Source organism: Aulonocara stuartgranti, assembly GCF_965226115.1.
Source record: "Aulonocara stuartgranti genome assembly, chromosome: 10".
NCBI classification, from domain to species: domain Eukaryota; kingdom Metazoa; phylum Chordata; class Actinopteri; order Cichliformes; family Cichlidae; genus Aulonocara; species Aulonocara stuartgranti.
In genome coordinates this window covers 22,859,725-22,878,043 of record NC_138946.1, presented here as the reverse complement: position 1 = coordinate 22,878,043, position 18,319 = coordinate 22,859,725, and the positions used below count along the sequence as shown (strand labels likewise).

General features: G+C 40.3%; 3 protein-coding genes across 5 annotated transcripts; 1 reads left to right on the top strand and 2 right to left on the bottom strand.

Moving 5' to 3' along the window:
- Nucleotides 1-760: 760 nt before the first annotated feature.
- ucp2 (uncoupling protein 2) lies at nucleotides 761-3,132 on the top strand. Its single transcript, XM_082548755.1, has 8 exons — nucleotides 761-886; nucleotides 1,031-1,181; nucleotides 1,569-1,767; nucleotides 1,843-2,059; nucleotides 2,154-2,351; nucleotides 2,436-2,537; nucleotides 2,617-2,797; nucleotides 2,889-3,132. The coding sequence occupies exons 3-8, from the start codon at nucleotides 1,642-1,644 to the stop codon at nucleotides 3,001-3,003; spliced, it is 939 nt and encodes a 312-aa protein (XP_082404881.1). The 5' UTR covers nucleotides 761-886; nucleotides 1,031-1,181; nucleotides 1,569-1,641; the 3' UTR covers nucleotides 3,004-3,132.
- A 10-nt stretch (nucleotides 3,133-3,142) lies between these two features.
- On the bottom strand, nucleotides 3,143-8,156 carry dnajb13 (DnaJ heat shock protein family (Hsp40) member B13). Its single transcript, XM_082548754.1, has 8 exons — nucleotides 7,842-8,156; nucleotides 7,652-7,755; nucleotides 5,341-5,502; nucleotides 5,098-5,246; nucleotides 4,789-4,902; nucleotides 3,889-4,002; nucleotides 3,734-3,810; nucleotides 3,143-3,388 (listed from the first exon to the last, which is right to left on the bottom strand). Exons 1-8 carry the CDS (start codon nucleotides 7,907-7,909, stop codon nucleotides 3,229-3,231), a joined length of 948 nt encoding a protein of 315 aa, XP_082404880.1. The 5' UTR covers nucleotides 7,910-8,156; the 3' UTR covers nucleotides 3,143-3,228.
- A 746-nt stretch (nucleotides 8,157-8,902) lies between these two features.
- LOC309715553 (ras-related protein Rab-6A) lies at nucleotides 8,903-18,076 on the bottom strand. 3 transcript variants are annotated; one of them, XR_014279225.1, is made up of 9 exons: nucleotides 17,968-18,076; nucleotides 15,603-15,661; nucleotides 15,434-15,487; nucleotides 14,755-14,860; nucleotides 14,412-14,523; nucleotides 14,094-14,187; nucleotides 12,496-12,589; nucleotides 11,737-11,803; nucleotides 10,309-10,354 (listed from the first exon to the last, which is right to left on the bottom strand). XR_014279225.1 is itself a non-coding variant. In XM_082548764.1 (8 exons), exons 1-8 carry the CDS (start codon nucleotides 18,035-18,037, stop codon nucleotides 10,290-10,292), a joined length of 627 nt encoding a protein of 208 aa, XP_082404890.1. In that variant the 5' UTR covers nucleotides 18,038-18,076; the 3' UTR covers nucleotides 8,903-10,289. The 3 variants fall into 3 exon arrangements, 2 of the variants coding, with proteins under 2 accessions (XP_082404890.1, XP_082404889.1); XM_082548764.1 differs by lacking the exon at nucleotides 12,496-12,589 and having other exon boundaries at nucleotides 8,903-10,354; XM_082548763.1 differs by lacking the exon at nucleotides 14,094-14,187 and having other exon boundaries at nucleotides 8,903-10,354.
- Nucleotides 18,077-18,319: the final 243 nt, after the last annotated feature.

The window sequence follows — 18,319 nt, the reverse complement described above, 5'->3', positions numbered from 1 at the left end:
CTAACAATAGCACAAATGAGCATTTAAACCTTTTAGGATAAATGTGAAAAAAAAATCACTTCACATTTTATATTTTTATGACAGTTCATGATGAATCTCTGTGATCCGAACACCTGGTTCAGCTGCTGCAGTCCCATAACTGGGTCAGTCAGATATGGAAAGATAGCGCCACCATACCACTACATATGGAGGACAACATGCACCCATGCACTGACTCATAACATTTGCCAACATGGCACTAAAAATACAACGCTGCACTTTTTTGGAGTCCCCTACAGTGGCATAGCTGGATTGCAGTTCTGCCATTTAAACAAACAATACTGTATGACGACTAACTGCGTGTTTCAACCTTCCAGCTCACTACTAAATGCAGGAACAACAAGTTACGAAACACGTTTTAACGAAAAGCTGCAGTGAGACAATTATCGGTTTGAACATATGGCTACAATTTGGGGTGCAGTGTACATGCGCGCGGCTTCTTGTACTTTCATCATGACTCAGCATTTACTTTACAAGTCTTTGCTGCACAGACCACCTAAAGAAATTACTGGCTTGATTAAAATATAAGATAAAACATTGATTTTATGGAATAAGATTTAATTAATGTTTGTGCATTAATGTGGGTTTGGGGACATGATACATTTGATTGTGGAGTCAAGAAGACAAAAGGAAGGCGTGCTCTAAACTACACACATTCCCACACGTGACAAATGCAGGTTTACAGTCGGCCCACATATTTGGGGTGGGACCCCACCATGTAACACATGCCATGCTATGATGTAACAGCATCATGGGCAGTATTTAAAGAGGCCGACCTCTTCCCCGCTCCTGCATCTGTTCCACTTATTGTCTGAGATTCGACGAGAGGTTTGGTTATTGTCCCTTGGTAAGGCTTTTCAACTCTACAAATCATATCACAATACAGGCAAATTTTACCTTTTTACTTTTACTGTTTACTTTCCTGTTAATATTATTAATTAATAAAGCTTTGTTGGATTGCTATGTTGATTTTAAAATGACTCTTATGCAGGATTTGGAGTATGATTATACGCCTCATTGCTGTTAAAAAATCTATGGAAAAACAAGAAAAGTTGTTCATAGCTGGGACAAAGTTCAGCCAGAGGGACGCCTTTAGAGAATCCTGATCTCTAAAATATCTGTCCCAAACTGCTCCTATAAAGGTAAGACTTAATGACTTAAAATTTGATTTCATTAAAATTGCATTGCTTCTTTTTTAAACCCATGCAAGTACACAGAACATAATGAACAGCAGTCTCATTAAAGCCTGTACTTGGGGTGGGGTGGGGTGGGGGTGGGGGTGGGGGGGGGGGTGCTGCTTTTGCTGAATAGAGGTGTTAAATGAGCTTATGGCACACACCAGCTGGAGGCATTACTAGCATAGTGAGTAAAAGAAGCCAGGATCAAGCGTGTAAAGCAGATCCATAAAATAAGCAACACTTGTCTTCCTGATGGGATGTAACTCTCATGTGTCAAATTTACAGATGCAGTTTTAAATAAAAAACATTTGTCTCTGAATGCAGTGTGTTTGTGAAATTTGTTTCTGTCAGATTTTGCAGGAACATCTTGTCGTGTTCACGTTCACAAATACAACGCTTGTGTTTTTGAAAAACACTGTGGAAAATGGTTGGATTCAGGCCTGCAGATGTGCCACCTTCGGCAGCTGTAAAGTTTGTGGGAGCAGGAACTGCAGCCTGCATCGCTGACCTGCTCACCTTTCCCTTAGACACAGCCAAAGTGCGACTGCAGGTATTAAAGTATTCTTGTGTAACAAACACAAAGCCAATTCTTGTAACCTTAGTAGCCTGAACTTTCATTGCACAGATCCAAGGAGAGACCAGAGGCTCTGCTGCTACAGGGAGCGGCTCTACGGTGAAGTATCGAGGGGTGTTCGGCACCATCGCCACCATGGTGCGTACTGAGGGTCCTCTGAGTCTTTACAGTGGGCTGGTGGCAGGACTCCAGAGGCAGATGAGCTTTGCGTCTGTCCGAATTGGTCTCTACGACTCTGTTAAACAGTTCTACACTAAAGGCTCTGACCGTGAGCATCTGTGATTGGATTCTGACAGTTGTTTATTTGGTTGAGGGGAAATTTTGACCAGTCTCAACTGACATCTCTCTCTTCCCTGGTTTAGATGTGGGCATTGGGAGTCGGCTGCTGGCTGGATCTACCACAGGTGCCTTGGCGGTTGCCATTGCTCAGCCCACAGACGTGGTGAAAGTTCGCTTCCAGGCACAGGCCAGATGTCTTGGCCGTGCCAGGCGCTACTGTAGCACAGTGGATGCTTACAAGACAATTGCCAAGGAGGAAGGCATTTGTGGTCTGTGGAAAGGTAGCTCAAGCTTCCAAAATGCGTGTTTTTAAAAGGCTGCTGCTTCATTTCTTATGATGCATCTTTGTTTTCGATGTCACACAGGCACAGCTCCAAACATTGCACGTAACGCTATTGTTAACTGCACAGAACTGGTGACCTATGACTTCATCAAGGATATGCTCCTTAGGTCCACGCAGCTGACAGGTAAAACACAGTGGCTTCACAGCAACATCACGCATGTGTATGATATAGCACTCAGCCCTGGGTTCTGTGCACTCCACAGATAATCTGCCCTGCCATTTTGCATCAGCCTTTGGTGCGGGGTTGTGCACAACAGTGATCGCCTCCCCTGTTGATGTGGTCAAGACAAGATACATGAACTCTGCTCTTGGCCAGTACAGCAGCGTTCTCAACTGTGCTGCTGCCATGATGACCAATGAAGGCCCGCGTGCTTTTTACAAAGGGTAACCCAGTGATTCCACATTCATTTGACAACTCTTAATGTGAATGAAACGAAACCAAAAATGTTTTTGCCTCCATTTCCATTTTCTTAAGGTTTATCCCGTCTTTCTTACGCCTGGGGTCCTGGAACGTGGTCATGTTTGTGACGTACGAGCAGCTGAAACGAGCAATGATGGCAGCGAATCACAGCTGCAAAGCTTATCTGTAATCTCTACTGTCTCTCGATGGGCTCGTGTTCGACCACACTCACATTGTCTTTCATTTTTGTTATCTTCCAGCGTGTTTACAGAAATATTCTGACAGAGTGCAAAGTGCAAATAAAAACAGAAAGACACGATTTGCAAATGTATCAGTATTGCTCTCTCCTGACAGACATGTAGCCACATGAACAGTCCAATCAATCATTCTGATTACACATGTATTTGGAATGTGATTAATCTTTAAAAGACAGAGCTTGCTTGATCAGATACTTCCTCTCAGTAGAAAGCGTCTCGGGGAACTTAAGGTCAAAAGTAATTATGAGGTTTCCTCTCTGGGAAGGATTCTTGGACAGCGGCATTCCTTCTCCGGACAAGACTTTTTGGTATCTAGGGCTGATATGACATGACAAACAAATCAGAGAGCGGAAACTTAATGCAGTAATGCACAAAATAAAAACACAATAATCATTAAGTGTTATAGCAGATGGTTATGCTGGACATTTCTTCCTGTTATAAGGGAGTTTTTCATTCCCACTGTCGCCAAGTATTTGCTCATAGGTGATCATATAATTGTTGGAGTTTTCTCTGCTTTTTTTCTTTTGGGGGGGGGGGGGGTTGTATTTCCTTACAATACGAAGCACTTTGACGCGACTGTTTTTGCACTCTGGCACTACATAAATGTAAAAACAACCAGACTGGGAAAAACTGTTTTTCAAGACAGTGACTGAAAGCACTTACTGGACAATGTCATTGATAAGAACAGAGAGCAGCCTGCCATCTAGTGTCTGCACGTCCACAGAGAAGCCAGTTAAAGCCTGCGAACAAGGGAATCAGCTTACAGCTTCAAAGAAACCTTTTTGCATGGCCAATAATCAATCCATGACATGACTCACCATCTCCAGAGTAATCTTTGCTTTGTAGATGAGGTCATTGTTATGTCTCACAAACAGAGGATGAGTCTTCTGTCGCACAATAAACACAATATCTGCGGGAATGCTGTTTGGTCCCTGAAGGTAAAACAGCAAAACAAAATAAAAAGATTACCATGCAGCAGTCTTTACAGACAGTTCTTTATACATTCCCTCCCTGGGTAAAGGAAAGAATATACACAAACAAGGCAGTGGTACAGTCAGTACACATCATCATAATAAAAAAACAGAGTAATAAGAAGAATAGCTTTGAGCGCATAATTTCTTTTGGCTAAAATTGCCCAGAGTACAATAAGCAAAATGCCTTTTGCTTATTGTAATTGGGTGTTAAAACCGAACATGCTTACTTTTGGTAGTAAGCGTGTTCCATTTCAGTGAACCTATAAAAGATCTGCAGGAACAACGTACTTGTGTGCAGTCTATGCAAAGTGCCAATTTTAGGAGAACCTTCACAAGTAGTTAGTCATCAGTTATACTTGCAATAGCAGAAAAAGGAGTACAATAAATTATAATTTGTTAAAAATTCCCCTCTCCTTTGTCGCATTCAGCCTTTTTAATGCTTACCTCTACTATCTTTTCACTAATTGCTGCACTGCAGTAATGTATATACCACAATAACAATGGCAACCTGCTAAATTTCCCTTTAAAGCTAACTGCACACTGAAGCCTAGGATTGATTACAGCAAAAAATACATTTCTGGGTTATAGCAGCCATATAGCTCGGAAATGGCATCGGAGCCACGAACCCAACTCAGGCTGTAGGAAATATTTATGTATAAAAGGATAAAAATAATACACTATACCAACTCATGAGCTCACTTTCAAACCCCCCATTTTAAAATGATGTGTAGGCTGGTTAATTACCTGATCTCCCTCTTTGGGGAAAGTAATTCTTGTGCCTTCGTTCCATCCAGGCTTGACATCTATACTCAGAATCTTGTCTTTGATACTGGATGTGCATCCATCGTCATTCATGACCTGTAAAATAAATAAAGCATCGCACAATATATGAGGCAAAATCAGTGCTGTAGTATGTCTTTGTGATGGCGTTTTTTATTTTATTTTTTAATGCTGTTGTTTAGTTAGCTCTAAACCCCATGAGGAGCTTGCAGTCTTATAGATGAGTGAATCCAACAAAAGCCACGGGAGGGAGAAAATATAAACATGTCTTACTCTGCGAGATATCTTGATCTTTTTTGTGCATCCATGGAAGAGATCGTCCAGGCACAAATGAAGGTCTCTCTCTATTGGGGAATCTTGCGTTTTCGCCACTTGTGGCTGCAGGCCACCGAACTGAAGCGGCACATCATTTGTGTAGAAGTCTAGTAAAAAAAAAGAAAAAAAAGAAGGGGGATTAAAGGATTAAAATCGAAAACGCACATTCACTGTCGGGCTTTGATTATGTTTTTTTCTCACCTGCAAATGGGTTGTCACCCCCAAAAAACTGTTTGAATGTCTGGTCAGGATTCCCATGGTAGACGTATTTTGATGACCAAGTTCCATTGCTGGCAAACTCAAGTGGAATACCACCTCTCAGGCCCTCCTCTCCAAACTTGTCGTAAGTTGCCTTTTTTCGAGCTTTCACACAGAAAATTGGCTTTGATTCACACACATATGGTACATTCTGCATACAATAAATACAGCCTTTCCTCAGACCAAAATACACTTCACTGTATATAAGCCTGTATTACTATTTTAATATTAACTGGTATTTAAAAAAAGCTTTCTATTTCTGATCCTTATAACAGTTTCCTGCTAAATGTTTTTTTTAAACAAAAAGCTTTAAATACAAATCTGCAGTTATTTCCACTTCTCCTTTTACAAAAATGTTAGTATTGCTTATAATATAACCAATTTTAAACTGAGTTGTAGCTGTGCGTTCATCTATTGCATTGTTTGAAACCGTGAGTGGGAGGGTAGATACAATACATTACGATACTTTGCGTGGTGATATTGTATCGATAGAGAGTCACCAAATATCAATATTTTATAAAGAAATACAAATACTCAGGGAGTACTATGAACAGTAGGACTCATCTTATATTGAGATGATTTTATGTATCTCATTGTCTTTTATCCTGTCTTCCTTCTCTCACCCCAACTGGTCGCAGCAGATGGCCCCGCCCCTCCCTGAGCCTGGTTCTGCCGGAGGTTTCTTCCTTTTAAAAGGGAGTTTTTCCTTCCCACTGTCGCCAAAATGCTTGCTCATAGGGGGTCATGTTATTGTTGGGTTTTTCTCTGTATGTATTATTGTAGGTCTACCTTACAATATAAAGCGCCTTGAGGCGACTGTTGTTGTGATTTGGCCCTGTATAAATTCAATTGAATTGAATTGAATGTAAAATCAGCTCCACTGACAAACCACCCAGGACTGGACACACTTAGCTTGACAAAGTTACATGCTAATTAAGAGCGAGCTTATGGCTCATAAGTAAAAACAGGACAGCAACCTCCTTGCAGCTACAAAATATTTTTTTAAGAATCAGTGACTGCCTGCTCATAGAATTGAATTTTTTCACATTCTGCAACTGACGAAACAGTTGCCCAGAACGTGAGGGTCTCGAACACAAATGGTCAATTTTGATTGGATGGCAGTTGCAGAGGTCACCTGAGAGGAGGCAACTTTTCAGCAAACAATCTCAGTCTGACTTAGACTGACTGCAATCACTCTCTGAGAGAATGTCAAATAACTGACTCAACCGGCTCCCAGGTGGCTATATTCTGGTTTTATTTACATAGAACAGGAAGGTTGCTGGTTGCAACCGAATGCAAAATCACTTATCGCGGGAATGTTGTACACCTTCCTTTGATAATTCAATTGATTTGTGCTGCTTAAAAAAAGAATAATAATAGATCATCACAGTATATCAGTTAAACTTCAGAGATATCAGTCTGTTCAGTTGGGAAACATGAACCCGTCTGAATCCGTTTCGCTTACTTTGGTTCAAATGAAAGTAACGCTGGAGAGGCATCAACGAGACAACCCCACCCAAAAACCTGACTGTTTTTGCTGTTTGTCAGTGAGACATACATGCAGCCCATGCAGGTTGCACAGGTAGTCGAGCTCAGTTCTCTTCACACAGGAGAGACACACACAAGCAGTGAGGACATGTGACACACATGAAAGGGTCTTGAGACACTGGTGAATGTTAGGCTGTCTGCCTGATCCTTCCGCATGACAGATTTGGAGGGTTCCACAGACCTCCACGTGCTGTTAGGTAGGTGATAAAAGAGTTTGCCAAGAAACAGACACATCTGTTGCCTTCTTGAGGTAATTTTCGAGAGCACTGGAAATGTTCCTCCTGTCCCTTTTTATACAAAGGAACAGACATGGGTACTGATGCTGTGGTGATGCCCCTAACTGCCCAGCTCTTAGCAGCTCCACACTCTTGACACTGCTGACAGATACACCTTCTTACATCGGCTCTTCCTGATTTGCAGTCCTGGAGCAGCTGTGCACTGACTATCTTTGCAACGTGAATAGGCTGCAGGTACCATGTCATTCCACCAGAATTGAAAAGTAAAGTCACAAAAAGCAAAGCTAGAATGAACTGAATCACGAGGGATAAGGAACGACCACTTTCATTTGCACCAAAGCAGCTGAAATGGATTCAGTACGATTAACTGACTTTTCCTTAGACTGTGATCATCGAGTGTCCCCTTATTGTTTTTATCCGTGCGGTTTCCAAAATAAAACACACTTCAGTCTCGATATTCTTCCACTTACGGTCGCTTAAAACATCATAGGCTTCACCCAACTGGGTAAATTTCTGGGAGCTTCCAGGCTCTCTGTTTCTTTTCGGATGAAACTTCAGTGCAAGGCGTCGATATCTAAGAAAGAGAAAGAAATAACTGAGGAATAACAGAACAAGCCTCATTATTAAGCATGTGAGTTTCATATGTATTAAATGACTTACGCCTTTTTGATGTCTGCATCTGTTGCGTTTCTATTTATTTCCAAAGTCTCGTAGTAATCATTACTCATTGTGAAACTAAGTATTTAAAACCACATTTAAACATCAAAGAAATATCCAGCTAAAACACAGAGTGCGGGTGCGTGAATTGGTTTCCACGGAAACGGCTGCTGGGAGACTCTCGCGAGAATTGCAAACACTCGCGGACATTAATTTAAAATAAACTATTGAATGAAAGAACAAGAAACAGACTGCAGTCCAGAGAAGACTGCTCGTCTTCAAATAAATAAGAAGAAATTTAGAAGTAATAAACGTTGACGGGAGTTGCTACTTCGCAGTGAAGTAATTATTACTGACCTCTTTCGAAAGCTTTTATAGTGTGTCATTATTTAATGTCTCCGCGTAGTAGTTATTGTCTGCTTTGTAATATAGCCTAGAATCATATGCAGATGACCACGATATTAATGAATAGCTGTGCAACAATCTGATAATCACTCAATGCTAGATCCCAACTAGGTCAGGTAGATAGGGTCACTTGACATTTTGCATAGCGGATTGCTGGCATGTGTATACTCATTGTTTGTTAAATAAAGTTTAAAAAAAAAAGAAAAAAAAGATTGCTGGCATGTCTCGTGTTTGGGGGCCACCACTGCATTATTTCTTCTGTGGACTTGCAGAACAAACAGTAGGTAATGAGTCAGGCCAGTTACTGTAGCTTCAGCATACCGTGATCTTGTCTATTTGTAAATTTTTGAAGCACCTTGGTTATTTTGTACCTCCACAGTCATTTTGAGATTTTATGTAAATTAACTGTAATATTATTGGACATCAAACCTGTATGTATAAAATCAAAAAGTTAAATGTGATTTGAACACTGAATGTCTCTGACTATAATCACTTTTTCAGTACACAGCTAAACATCTACATTTCTGTAACTTTCATTATCTTGTAGTAATTGCTGCCAGAAATTATACAGAAACAGATCCAACATCTCAGCACTTAAAAAATAAAAATATTGAACTGATTTATCCAAAACACATGTCAGAAACACAGATCAATACCAGCAGCGTTGACAAGTTTACTTTTATTCTTTCATTTGAATCCATTCCAGAAACGTTAAGGACTACAACGCTATACAAACTGAACTCTCGCCTGTAGTTTTACACAAAAATTGCACAATATTTTCAGTATGATCAAAGTGCCACTTCGAGGCAGCACGTGAAACAGCAGTTGCTCGCTGCTGAGTGTCAAAGGTGGTCCAGTTTGGATGCATATTTTATTAGCGACTCATACCCAAAGTGAAGATATTAACAGCCATACAAAAGAAACAGGAATCTGATAGAAATAAATATTACAAGTCATTGTGGATTAAATACATATGTAGAATCATCACTAACAAGAAATCAATGCCAAAAAATAAAAACAAGGAAGTGTTGATAAAACGGCATACCAAACCTAATTAGATAAATCCAAAGCCAAGGAAGCCCTCTACAATTCAACTCCAAAAGGCATATATCTCCACATCTAATGTCTATTGTCGGATTTATGAGAAAATCTACAAACACTATCTAAGAAAGTTTTAGTCTATGTCAGCTAGTCTTTAGGGAAAAAAATCTATCCAAATAAAAAGTAATAGAAAATGGAAGCCAAGGTAAAAATAATCCATCTCAATAGACGTGTGGGCAGAGGAGGAAGGACGGTAATGTGTTTGATGCAGTCATGTTATGCATTTGTGCTGGTTTCCATGGTGTGTAGGTGTGAGACTGCGTGACTGTGCAGGTCGTGTTGGGAGAACTGTAACCCAAGTTTAAAATAAGCTCCTAGCTCACACTTCATGGGTGTGTAGTACACATGTCTACACCCAGCACTCCAAATAATGATTTACTTTGAAGCAATCCTACAACCTTTTCCTCATTTTATCCCAAAATGTTAAAAACAAAATAGTTTGAAGAAAACACCTAAATTAACTTCGGCCAATCAAATACAAAAGCGCTTATTGTGTTAACTGAAAAATGCACACAACACATTCACATTGTGCTTATTAAGCTTAAAGCAATATTTACTTATTTTTTCTTTTTTTAAGGATTCTCACTCTTAGACAAATACATTGATTTGATGACTTTGACACACATCGTCTTTCAGTTTGGTTCAAAATCATCTTTGCCCACAAACTATTCTCATCTTTCTTGTACTACCATCTCTGCTGAAATGACAGAAGGCTTAGTTCAAGCATAAATATGCAATGTTTCAATATGTTTCAATGCATGTGTGTTACAGTGCAAATATTCAATTTAAGTACAACTGAAGTGACTTTCAGAGCAGCCCGATGGGCTACCAGACTTCCATGATGGCGAGGATAACGGATGTAGTGTTCTCTTTCAGGCTGGGGGACAGTGGAGGGTGTAGTGAAGGATATGGGCGCAGAAAAACTGAATGTATTAGATAGAAACATTAGCAGGAACAGCCTCCTTCACTGGTAGGTTGCTCTGGTGGTTTCTCCAGCTTAATGTCAATCACTGAAAGGTTTAGGAGTTAAGAAACAACATTGAAAAGGAACTCTGAAATGCATTGGCATTGATTAAACAAATAAATAAATTAATAGCTCTAGATTTCTGCTCAAGGAAAGACAGTCACACTTTTTTGGCACAATGGTCCAAAATGTCCCATTGGTGTTCAATTAGCCTGAGATGACCGTGATTGTAAATGCCAGAACGTTTTACATTATTTTCATGATCATTAAAGTAGTCAGTGACCACATGTGCTGTACAGGTAGAGGCCATTTTCACACTACAGCAGTGGTATTGCCCAATTCACATGTATTGGTTTATGACACATTCACAATAAATTACAAAGGGACTCTCCTATAATGGAGCACTTGTTGATGGTGGGAAGGAAGAAATAGCTTAACAGAAAGAGATCTCTGGCAAAACCAGGCACCAAAAGGGTTGAGGTTTTTAAGTTTTAAAATAAAGTTCTTAGTTTCAAAAATGAACTTGTTAATTTTTAAAGACCCTCCCCCAACTAAATATTTTTCTATTTGCTGAGTCATTAAGCAAGACAATTTAAAACTAATACTGTTAACATATACTGCATTCTCTCTCTGCATGAGACAGAATGCAAAGCTGGTCTTCCACCAGAAAAGCTTCTAGTTGTTGGGCTGCTGGGGAGTTAAGAGTGCTATCCACCCACTGTACTGTGTATATGGCGTGCCAAAGTTGGAAAGTCTTTCAGCTCTACATGAACTTCTGTGGGTGTTAGCTGAAGTTTTTACCTTTTAATGGCAGGAATAAATTATCATCGTTCAGATATTTTACAAGATCAGATGCTTCAACTCAATGTGACGACTCATACTGGTCTCCATTTAACTGAGGTCAGTATTTCACCACTTATTGCTAGACAGAATATTAAAGTAATCTTAAATATTCTTATGGACACATGATGGCTTATGCTATAGTTACATGGCAAACTTATCAAAGCTGAAGTCAGTAAAAATCATAACAACATCTTTATAACTCAGTCTGAGTTCAGACTTAGGCACGTTTCTAGGAGCATGACTGACTAATGTGAATTCACTGTCTGCTCTGATCTGTATCAGGACAAACTTCAAAACCTTTCAAGTCTGTTTCATACCCTCCAAAAATAGACCATCAGTGCAGAGTGTCTTTGATATTATACTCATTAAAACAGGCATCCAGCTGAATCTCAATAGGTGTCCTCACTGGTAAAACAAATCTAGAACGACATGTGGGTTAAGCAACAATAGTGAGATGTCACAATTCTGCACTTGATTCTCCCTGTGGCCGTGCTTATCCATATGACAGACATAAGAGGGCAAAGAGACCTCTGACTCTGCTCTGTCATGTCAGATGCAGACACTGACATGTACACAAAAGGATACTGTCCTCTCTACTCTTGTCCTGTGTGGTGTCCATGCCAGGGAGGGCAGCTGCCACACGACGGAAAAGCTAGAGGGAAAGAGAACCACATGTATTCTTTCAGACAAGGAATATAGCGAGGGCATGATAAAAAATACAAAATGAAATTGGCACAGCATGTTGTGTATAATCCTAATATTAACTGATCAAGCATAAGGTCCACTTGAAACTCACACAGAGAAAGACACCCAAGAGAGATTTATCAAATTTGATCTCAGTTTAGCAGCTTGTGTCTCTGACACTGTAAACCAATTTCTGTGCTGCATCGGTGATTTGAAAAGAGGATGGAGCTGAGCTTTAGTGACATCTTCCATTGACAAAGCTTGGAGGATTTTAAGCGATGAATGGATCCATTCATAAAATTCAAGAGAAATGTATGATGATGCTCAGCATCCCCTGCCCCCACCAAAGAGCGTCGTGGAAGCAGACTTATGACATGCAGAGTTCACAGCAGCAGTAACACTATTGCTGTGGTGATCAGTGCTGTGCAGGTTGTTGATTTGCAAACTCTGGTCCCCATCTCTAAGACTTTGTGATAAAAGGTTGGCCAATACAAATCATTACAGGGGGGAGAGAGCTTGAAAAACAACCAGTTCTCTTCACTAGTGACCAGTGGAAACTGATGTTTAAAGCACACCTTTTGCACACATGCGTGTGAAATAGAAGCCAATCAGAAGAGAGGACTATGAGAACACATACACATGTAGGTGCACACGCTCTACCTGTTTGACATTGTAGCCTGTCTTTGCACTTGTTTCAATAAACAGAACATTCATCTCTTTCGCTCTCTGTTCTCCCTCCTCTGTGGTTATCTGTCTGTGATGAGCCACCGCGAACAACACACAAACAACCACCAGGACACGCACATACCCCCACAAACATCAACACAGAGACAGGGGAAAAGAAACACAGACACTGTGATTATGTTGAAGAGCATTAACAAGCCGTGCCCTTCCTGCTGCGGCTGCCACCACTGCCCAGCACCAAAGGTTTCCCAGTAAACTTCCTGGAAAAACAGGAAGAGAAGTGAAACTTCCAACATCTCAACCATAAATGTTATATTTTCTGTGTTTGACTGAAAAAAAACAGGGTTTTGGAGATCCAAGGCATTGCTAGGCCAAGACGAGTAAAAAGTTTGTAAATAAGCTTTTAGAGGAGCTTGCAGGTAACAGGGAAAAGCCATACACGAGACTGACACCCACACACTCTCATCACCTTTAGCAAGAAAGTGATGAATACTTGTTTTATTTAAAGAAATACGCACAAACAAGAGCAATTTAGACTAAGAAGCCCTTTTCAGACATGCACTCAATTCTGTTAATTAGATGGCATCTAAACGCAGAGGTTACAAACGCACATCACTTCTCCACCTTTGAGTTGCTCAGCTCACTAAAAGACATGATTGTTGTGGATAATCCCCTAAACTATAATAATGTGAGGGGAGGAAAAAATAAAGTTTTGGCATGAGACATCAGGTCTCACTGCCAGAAATACTGCAGAAGCCACAAAGCCACTCCTTTGATACATATGTTAAACAGGCTTTTTTATTCCACACGGGACAAAGTCCAGCATCTACACTGGTCCATAAAAATCACAACCTACAGTGTAGATTTAGTGGTTCACTTAGTGGTCACTTATAAGCTTGGGGCAACCGTGGCTCAGGGGGTTGGGAAGCTAATCTGTAACCAGAAGGTTGCCAGTTCGATCCCCTGCTCTCTGTCCTGGTCGTTGCGTCCTTGGGCAAGGCACTTTACCCTACCGCCTACTGGTGTTGGCCAGAGGGGCCGATGGCACGACATGGCAGCCTCACTTCTGTCAGTCTGCCCCAGGACAGCTGTGGCTACAACTGTAGCTTGCCTCCACCAGTGTGTGAATGTGAGAGTGAATGAATAGTGTGCCTAGAAAAAGCGCTATATAAATGCAATCCATTATAATTATTATAAAATTGACCTAAGTGTTTATGGTTGCAATTGCATATATACAGAATGTGGCGTAATAACCCCCCAGAATAATTTGGGACACTATATCCTACTTACTATAGTGTGAAATTTGGCGCATAGCACACAATAAAATCATGATTACTGTAGCTTGTTCTGTCAGAGTGGGGATGTTTGAAAGAAGCGTTGATGAGTATTAATGTAAAAGGAAAGCTCCATGTCCAAATACCAGATCAAAAATTTTATGCAATCCATGTCTGAAAAGGGGCAACTTCAGGAACCTAGCCTGACTTTTATTTTCAGTGGGAGACCTTTGGAGGTGAAACCCAGGAGGCAGCATCTACAGCAGGGCGTCAGAGCACGGCTCACACACACACTCTTACCTGCTTTACGTTGTAGCCCGCTTTCGCACTAGTCTCAATAAACATTACATTTAGTTCTTTGGCTTTCCGCTCACCCTCTTCAATAGATACTTGCCTGTGGTAGATAAAACGGTTAAAAGACTCACAGCAAGAGACAATACAAATTCAAAAAAAGGCTTAAAAACAAACAAAAAAAAACCCAAAACAGGACACTTTCAGGTATAATGCATGAAAGAAAAAAAATCAGTGAGGCCACCAGTAACAATCAATAACTTCACTTCTATGCTCTTCATGGAGTGCCTACTTTAACAAAGGCAGAAGGAGGGAAACACAGATTACCTTTTATCTGCAAGGTCTGTCTTGTTTCCCACCAACATAATGATGACATCACTTCCTCTTTCTGTTCTCACGTCATCAATCCATTTTGTGGTTTGCTGGAAAGAGTTGACATCTGGAAGACAGATGGAGATAAAAGGCCTCAGGTGAGAAAACACAGTGGTTAGTGACAGCAAGGCAATAAGCAAAGAGAGTTACAAGCTGAAAAATGTGCAACTTTTTTTTTAAATTAAAAAGAAAAATATGCTTCGGTCATACTAGTGTATTTAAATGGAATCAATGCATTCCTCAGCATCAACGATGTGAATAACCTAGGGCACTCCCAGTGGACAGGTGAGCCACATACTTGTAATGTCGTAAACTACGACTGCAGCTGCAGAGTCTCTGATGTAACTTGGGATGAGGCTACGAAATCGCTCTTGCCCCGCTGTGTCCCACAGCTGCAACCTAATCTGTGGGGCAGGAAGGGAACGGGGATGGAAAAAAAAAAAAAAACAAAACAAGAAAAAAAAAAAAAAAGAACAAGATGAAAATGAAACAAGAAAAACAAATAGACAAATGGGGTAAGTTTATGGGACAAAAAAAATTAATAAAAGGAAATAAAGTTGGACTAATGGGAAAAGATAAAAAGAGAGAAAGGTGAGCATGTAGTTCATGCAGGCAGTGAATAAGCACCAGAGAGAGCTAGCTTCCTGGGCCTTTGGGAGGGAAGAAAGAAGTAATCACCCTTCACTTGTCATCAGCCCTCCTCACTGGATCAAGTAAGGTGTTTAATTTCAAAACGGTGATGAGAAAGTAGATGAAAGGGTAGGAAGGAGAGGAAGAAAACTCGTGTTGAGGGAGGTATGAACAGAGAAAAGAAGGATTGTCCAGGGGGATACAACACTCCTGATCACAGTAGCAACGTACAAATGCTGTCTCTGTGTGTGTTAGAAAGAGCTTAATTCAGTGGCTAAAGAAAAGCAACTGGACAAGAAGAAGAAGAACAAAAACGGAGGTACTGGTTGTGCCAAAAATAAACTTACTGTTCTGTCTTCAAGATACATAGTTTTCGACAGGAAATCAATTCCTATTGTGGCCTGAAAAAAAAAAAGAATCAACCAAATATTCACAGTCATTTCCAATGAGTATTGCTGTTGATATTAGGCATCATCAATGATTATTAAAGTTAAAAGTGGAGGTGTTAAGTCTCACTTGGTAGGTGTTGTCGAAGCTGTCGTACATGAACCTGGTGATCAATGAAGTCTTTCCCACTGCACAAACACAAACAAGAAACTCTTAAAGAGTGCAATGACCACACGATCACTTTGATTTTGGAGAAGAATTAGGTACACCTTTTCCCCCGGAAAAAAGAACTGCATTTATAACTGAATCTATTCTACATTTTCCCCCAATTAGAACAAAATTTAAAAACTGAAAATGCTTTTTACACTTTCTGAGCACCCAAAGTCTTCAAACAGATTATTTTATCTGAACAACTGTCTAAAACCTAAACACATCTAATTTACAATAACATAAAGCTAGCCAGCCGCTTTTAACTGGTTCACTAATAATTTCAGCTGTAATCAAAATAATTATTTCGGGGCTAAATAAAAGCTACGCAGATCTCTGAAAGCTTGCAGAAATGAAATGTGTTTAAAGTTATTCAACCCAAAGCAGCTGCTGTGGCCCTTTTCCACAGATGATGACCACTAATAACAGAGTAAAGCAAGCAGCTTCATGTCACACAACTCCCACTGCCCTCTTGTCCACTAAGCGTGTAGTGCACAGCTGTTCAAAGTAATTCAGGAGTCAGAGGGTTGAGCAAGGCACAGAGAGAAAAAGGGCTGTAAGCAAAGTTTGCCATTTATGTCTGAACTCCCCCCACCCGTGTATCCAGGGTGCTGATTTGATCCACAATGGAGGGTTTGTGTCCATATGTAATATAAAACTCTGTAATGTTGTTTAACACACAAAACTACGCTTTACAAACTTTGCAGCTGTAAAATGCTTCAATTTTTTTCTAATCTCATAGAAAAACCATTTATGAACACCTTTAACACATCAGGGACAGTCACACAGTAGCTCTGAGTACTCGCACAGTGCTGCCAGTTCTCAGACTGTTTTTGCTGAGCTCGAGTTACATTATCAGTTACAATGTCCATCAAGGGATGGTGACAGGGCTACAGACAACACTGCTGTTTACAAGGCTTAAAGGAGCCACAGCTTATCACACACTGTCCGATAAACGCAGTGTGTCTGTCCCATCTTGGTGGGACTTACAGGTCATATTACAGCAAAAACATTTATTACAGTTTTGTCAATAATGTCATCAAGTTTTGGCTTCCTTAATTCTTTCCTAGTTTCATTTATTACAGCAGCTTCTGAACTCACATCTTTTCCAAAGAGATCTGTATTATTTTATATGCAGTCTATGGCACAGTGCGACTGAAAGACAAGTTTTATATTTTGGGAAAAAGGTGTGCAGGGCCTCTTTCTACATTTGCATTTTTTAATGTTCTTGGGTATTTTTTATAATAAATATTTGTCCAATGTAATGGTTCTGACATTTCTTGTAAGTAATTTCGTCAGTTTAGATGTTTATTATGCATTTAGCTTCCTTTTTTTTTATGAGTGATTGGGTTTGCTATTCTTCTCACATCACAGCAGGAGAAGCCATGACTTCTTTGTTTCTTTCTTGCTGGAAAAGAATGAATAAATAGTGCAAAATCTCATCTTGACAATAGCCCCTTTTTTGTCTTCCCTATTATCCTTTGGTGTCTATCTGAGTTCACGTTTGATCCAAGTTTCTCTTTACCGAGAATTCCAACTTCATACTGTTTTAATAAAGCAACATGAAACAGCTAGTTCAAATATGTTGCAAGTAGATTCCAAAGAAAGAGACAACGCTGGACCAATAACCCAAATTCTACTTTAAACCCTAAAATCTGTGGACACCGCGGACGACACAACGAACAGCCACACAGCTTTACCTAAGACATGAAAAACAGCCAACACGAACCCTCTGTGTGGACACTGAAGGAGTTTAAATTAGTAGGGAGATCGCAGGAATGTTGCATGGCAAGATCGGCCAATTTGGAAGTTGCTCCAGGGTCGAAATTATGAATTTATGATCACTCTAGTATTATGAACATCTTCTAAACACAGCAGGGTATGCCTGAAGTTCACCTATCCTCCAATAACGAAGAGATACCAAAAAATAATGCTGGTGCTTCATAATTTAACATCCTGTTAAATGACACTTGGTAATTTCCGATGCCTCCGTTAATGATGTGTTATCACAGCCCGTCACACAACTGAAGTAAGAGTCCATTTTTACAGACATGATTCATTTTGAAGGAAATGAATCACCTTTTTAGTCGGGCCAAGGCGAAGAAACTGTTCGTAACAAGTTACTGTGTCGTAATACCATCACTGCCAAGTGTTAACGATACGTGGCTAACGTTAGCTAGCTGGTTGACGTTAATCACCCACCAAACTCTGGTGTTAGCTAAATGTCCAACAGAGCAAAAATGTAAATCCTACATCCCACAACACTGAAAATTACCAACAGACTTACCGCTCTGTTCACCAAGAAAGACCAGTTTAAATTTTCTTAAAGGGTTTCCGAAGTCTCCGGCCGAAGACATGACTGAATCAAACCTTGACGTTACTTTTCGGGAGCTTCCTAGCTAGTTAGCTAATGCTAACTAACCAGTTGTTGTCAGTTATCAAATATCCAGAGGCAGCGAAAATGAACAGCCCTACTCGTGGCTGACTTGAGCAAATTTTGTGCTCAAAGCGTATTCCTTCAAAGTCCAAGTCAATATTAAGCACCTCACTAACTACTGCGGCCAAGTTAGCGTTACTCTTCTACTCTGTCAATTACACCCAACCCAACGAGCCACCTCGGGCCGCTCTTCTTCAGAGAC

Bases quoted from the DNA above. Each gene is read 5' to 3' on its own strand.
- dnajb13 (XM_082548754.1), bottom strand. From the start codon at position 7,909: ATGAGTAATGATTACTACGAGACTTTGGAAATAAATAGAAACGCAACA. The intron at 4,903-5,097 runs GTAAGACATGTT...TTTATTTTACAG, and splicing joins AGATCAAGATATCTCGCAGA to GTCATGAATGACGATGGATG. The intron at 4,003-4,788 runs GTAATTAACCAG...TTTTACCTTCAG, and splicing joins TCCCCAAAGAGGGAGATCAG to GGACCAAACAGCATTCCCGC.
- ucp2 (XM_082548755.1), top strand. From the start codon at position 1,642: ATGGTTGGATTCAGGCCTGCAGATGTGCCACCTTCGGCAGCTGTAAAG. The intron at 1,768-1,842 runs GTATTAAAGTAT...TTCATTGCACAG, and splicing joins CAGCCAAAGTGCGACTGCAG to ATCCAAGGAGAGACCAGAGG. The intron at 2,352-2,435 runs GTAGCTCAAGCT...GATGTCACACAG, and splicing joins CATTTGTGGTCTGTGGAAAG to GCACAGCTCCAAACATTGCA.
- LOC309715553 (XM_082548764.1), bottom strand. From the start codon at position 18,037: ATGTCTTCGGCCGGAGACTTCGGAAACCCTTTAAGAAAATTTAAACTG. The intron at 15,488-15,602 runs GTGAGACTTAAC...TTTTTTTTTCAG, and splicing joins GCTTCGACAACACCTACCAA to GCCACAATAGGAATTGATTT. The intron at 14,524-14,754 runs GTATGTGGCTCA...TCTGTCTTCCAG, and splicing joins CGTAGTTTACGACATTACAA to ATGTCAACTCTTTCCAGCAA.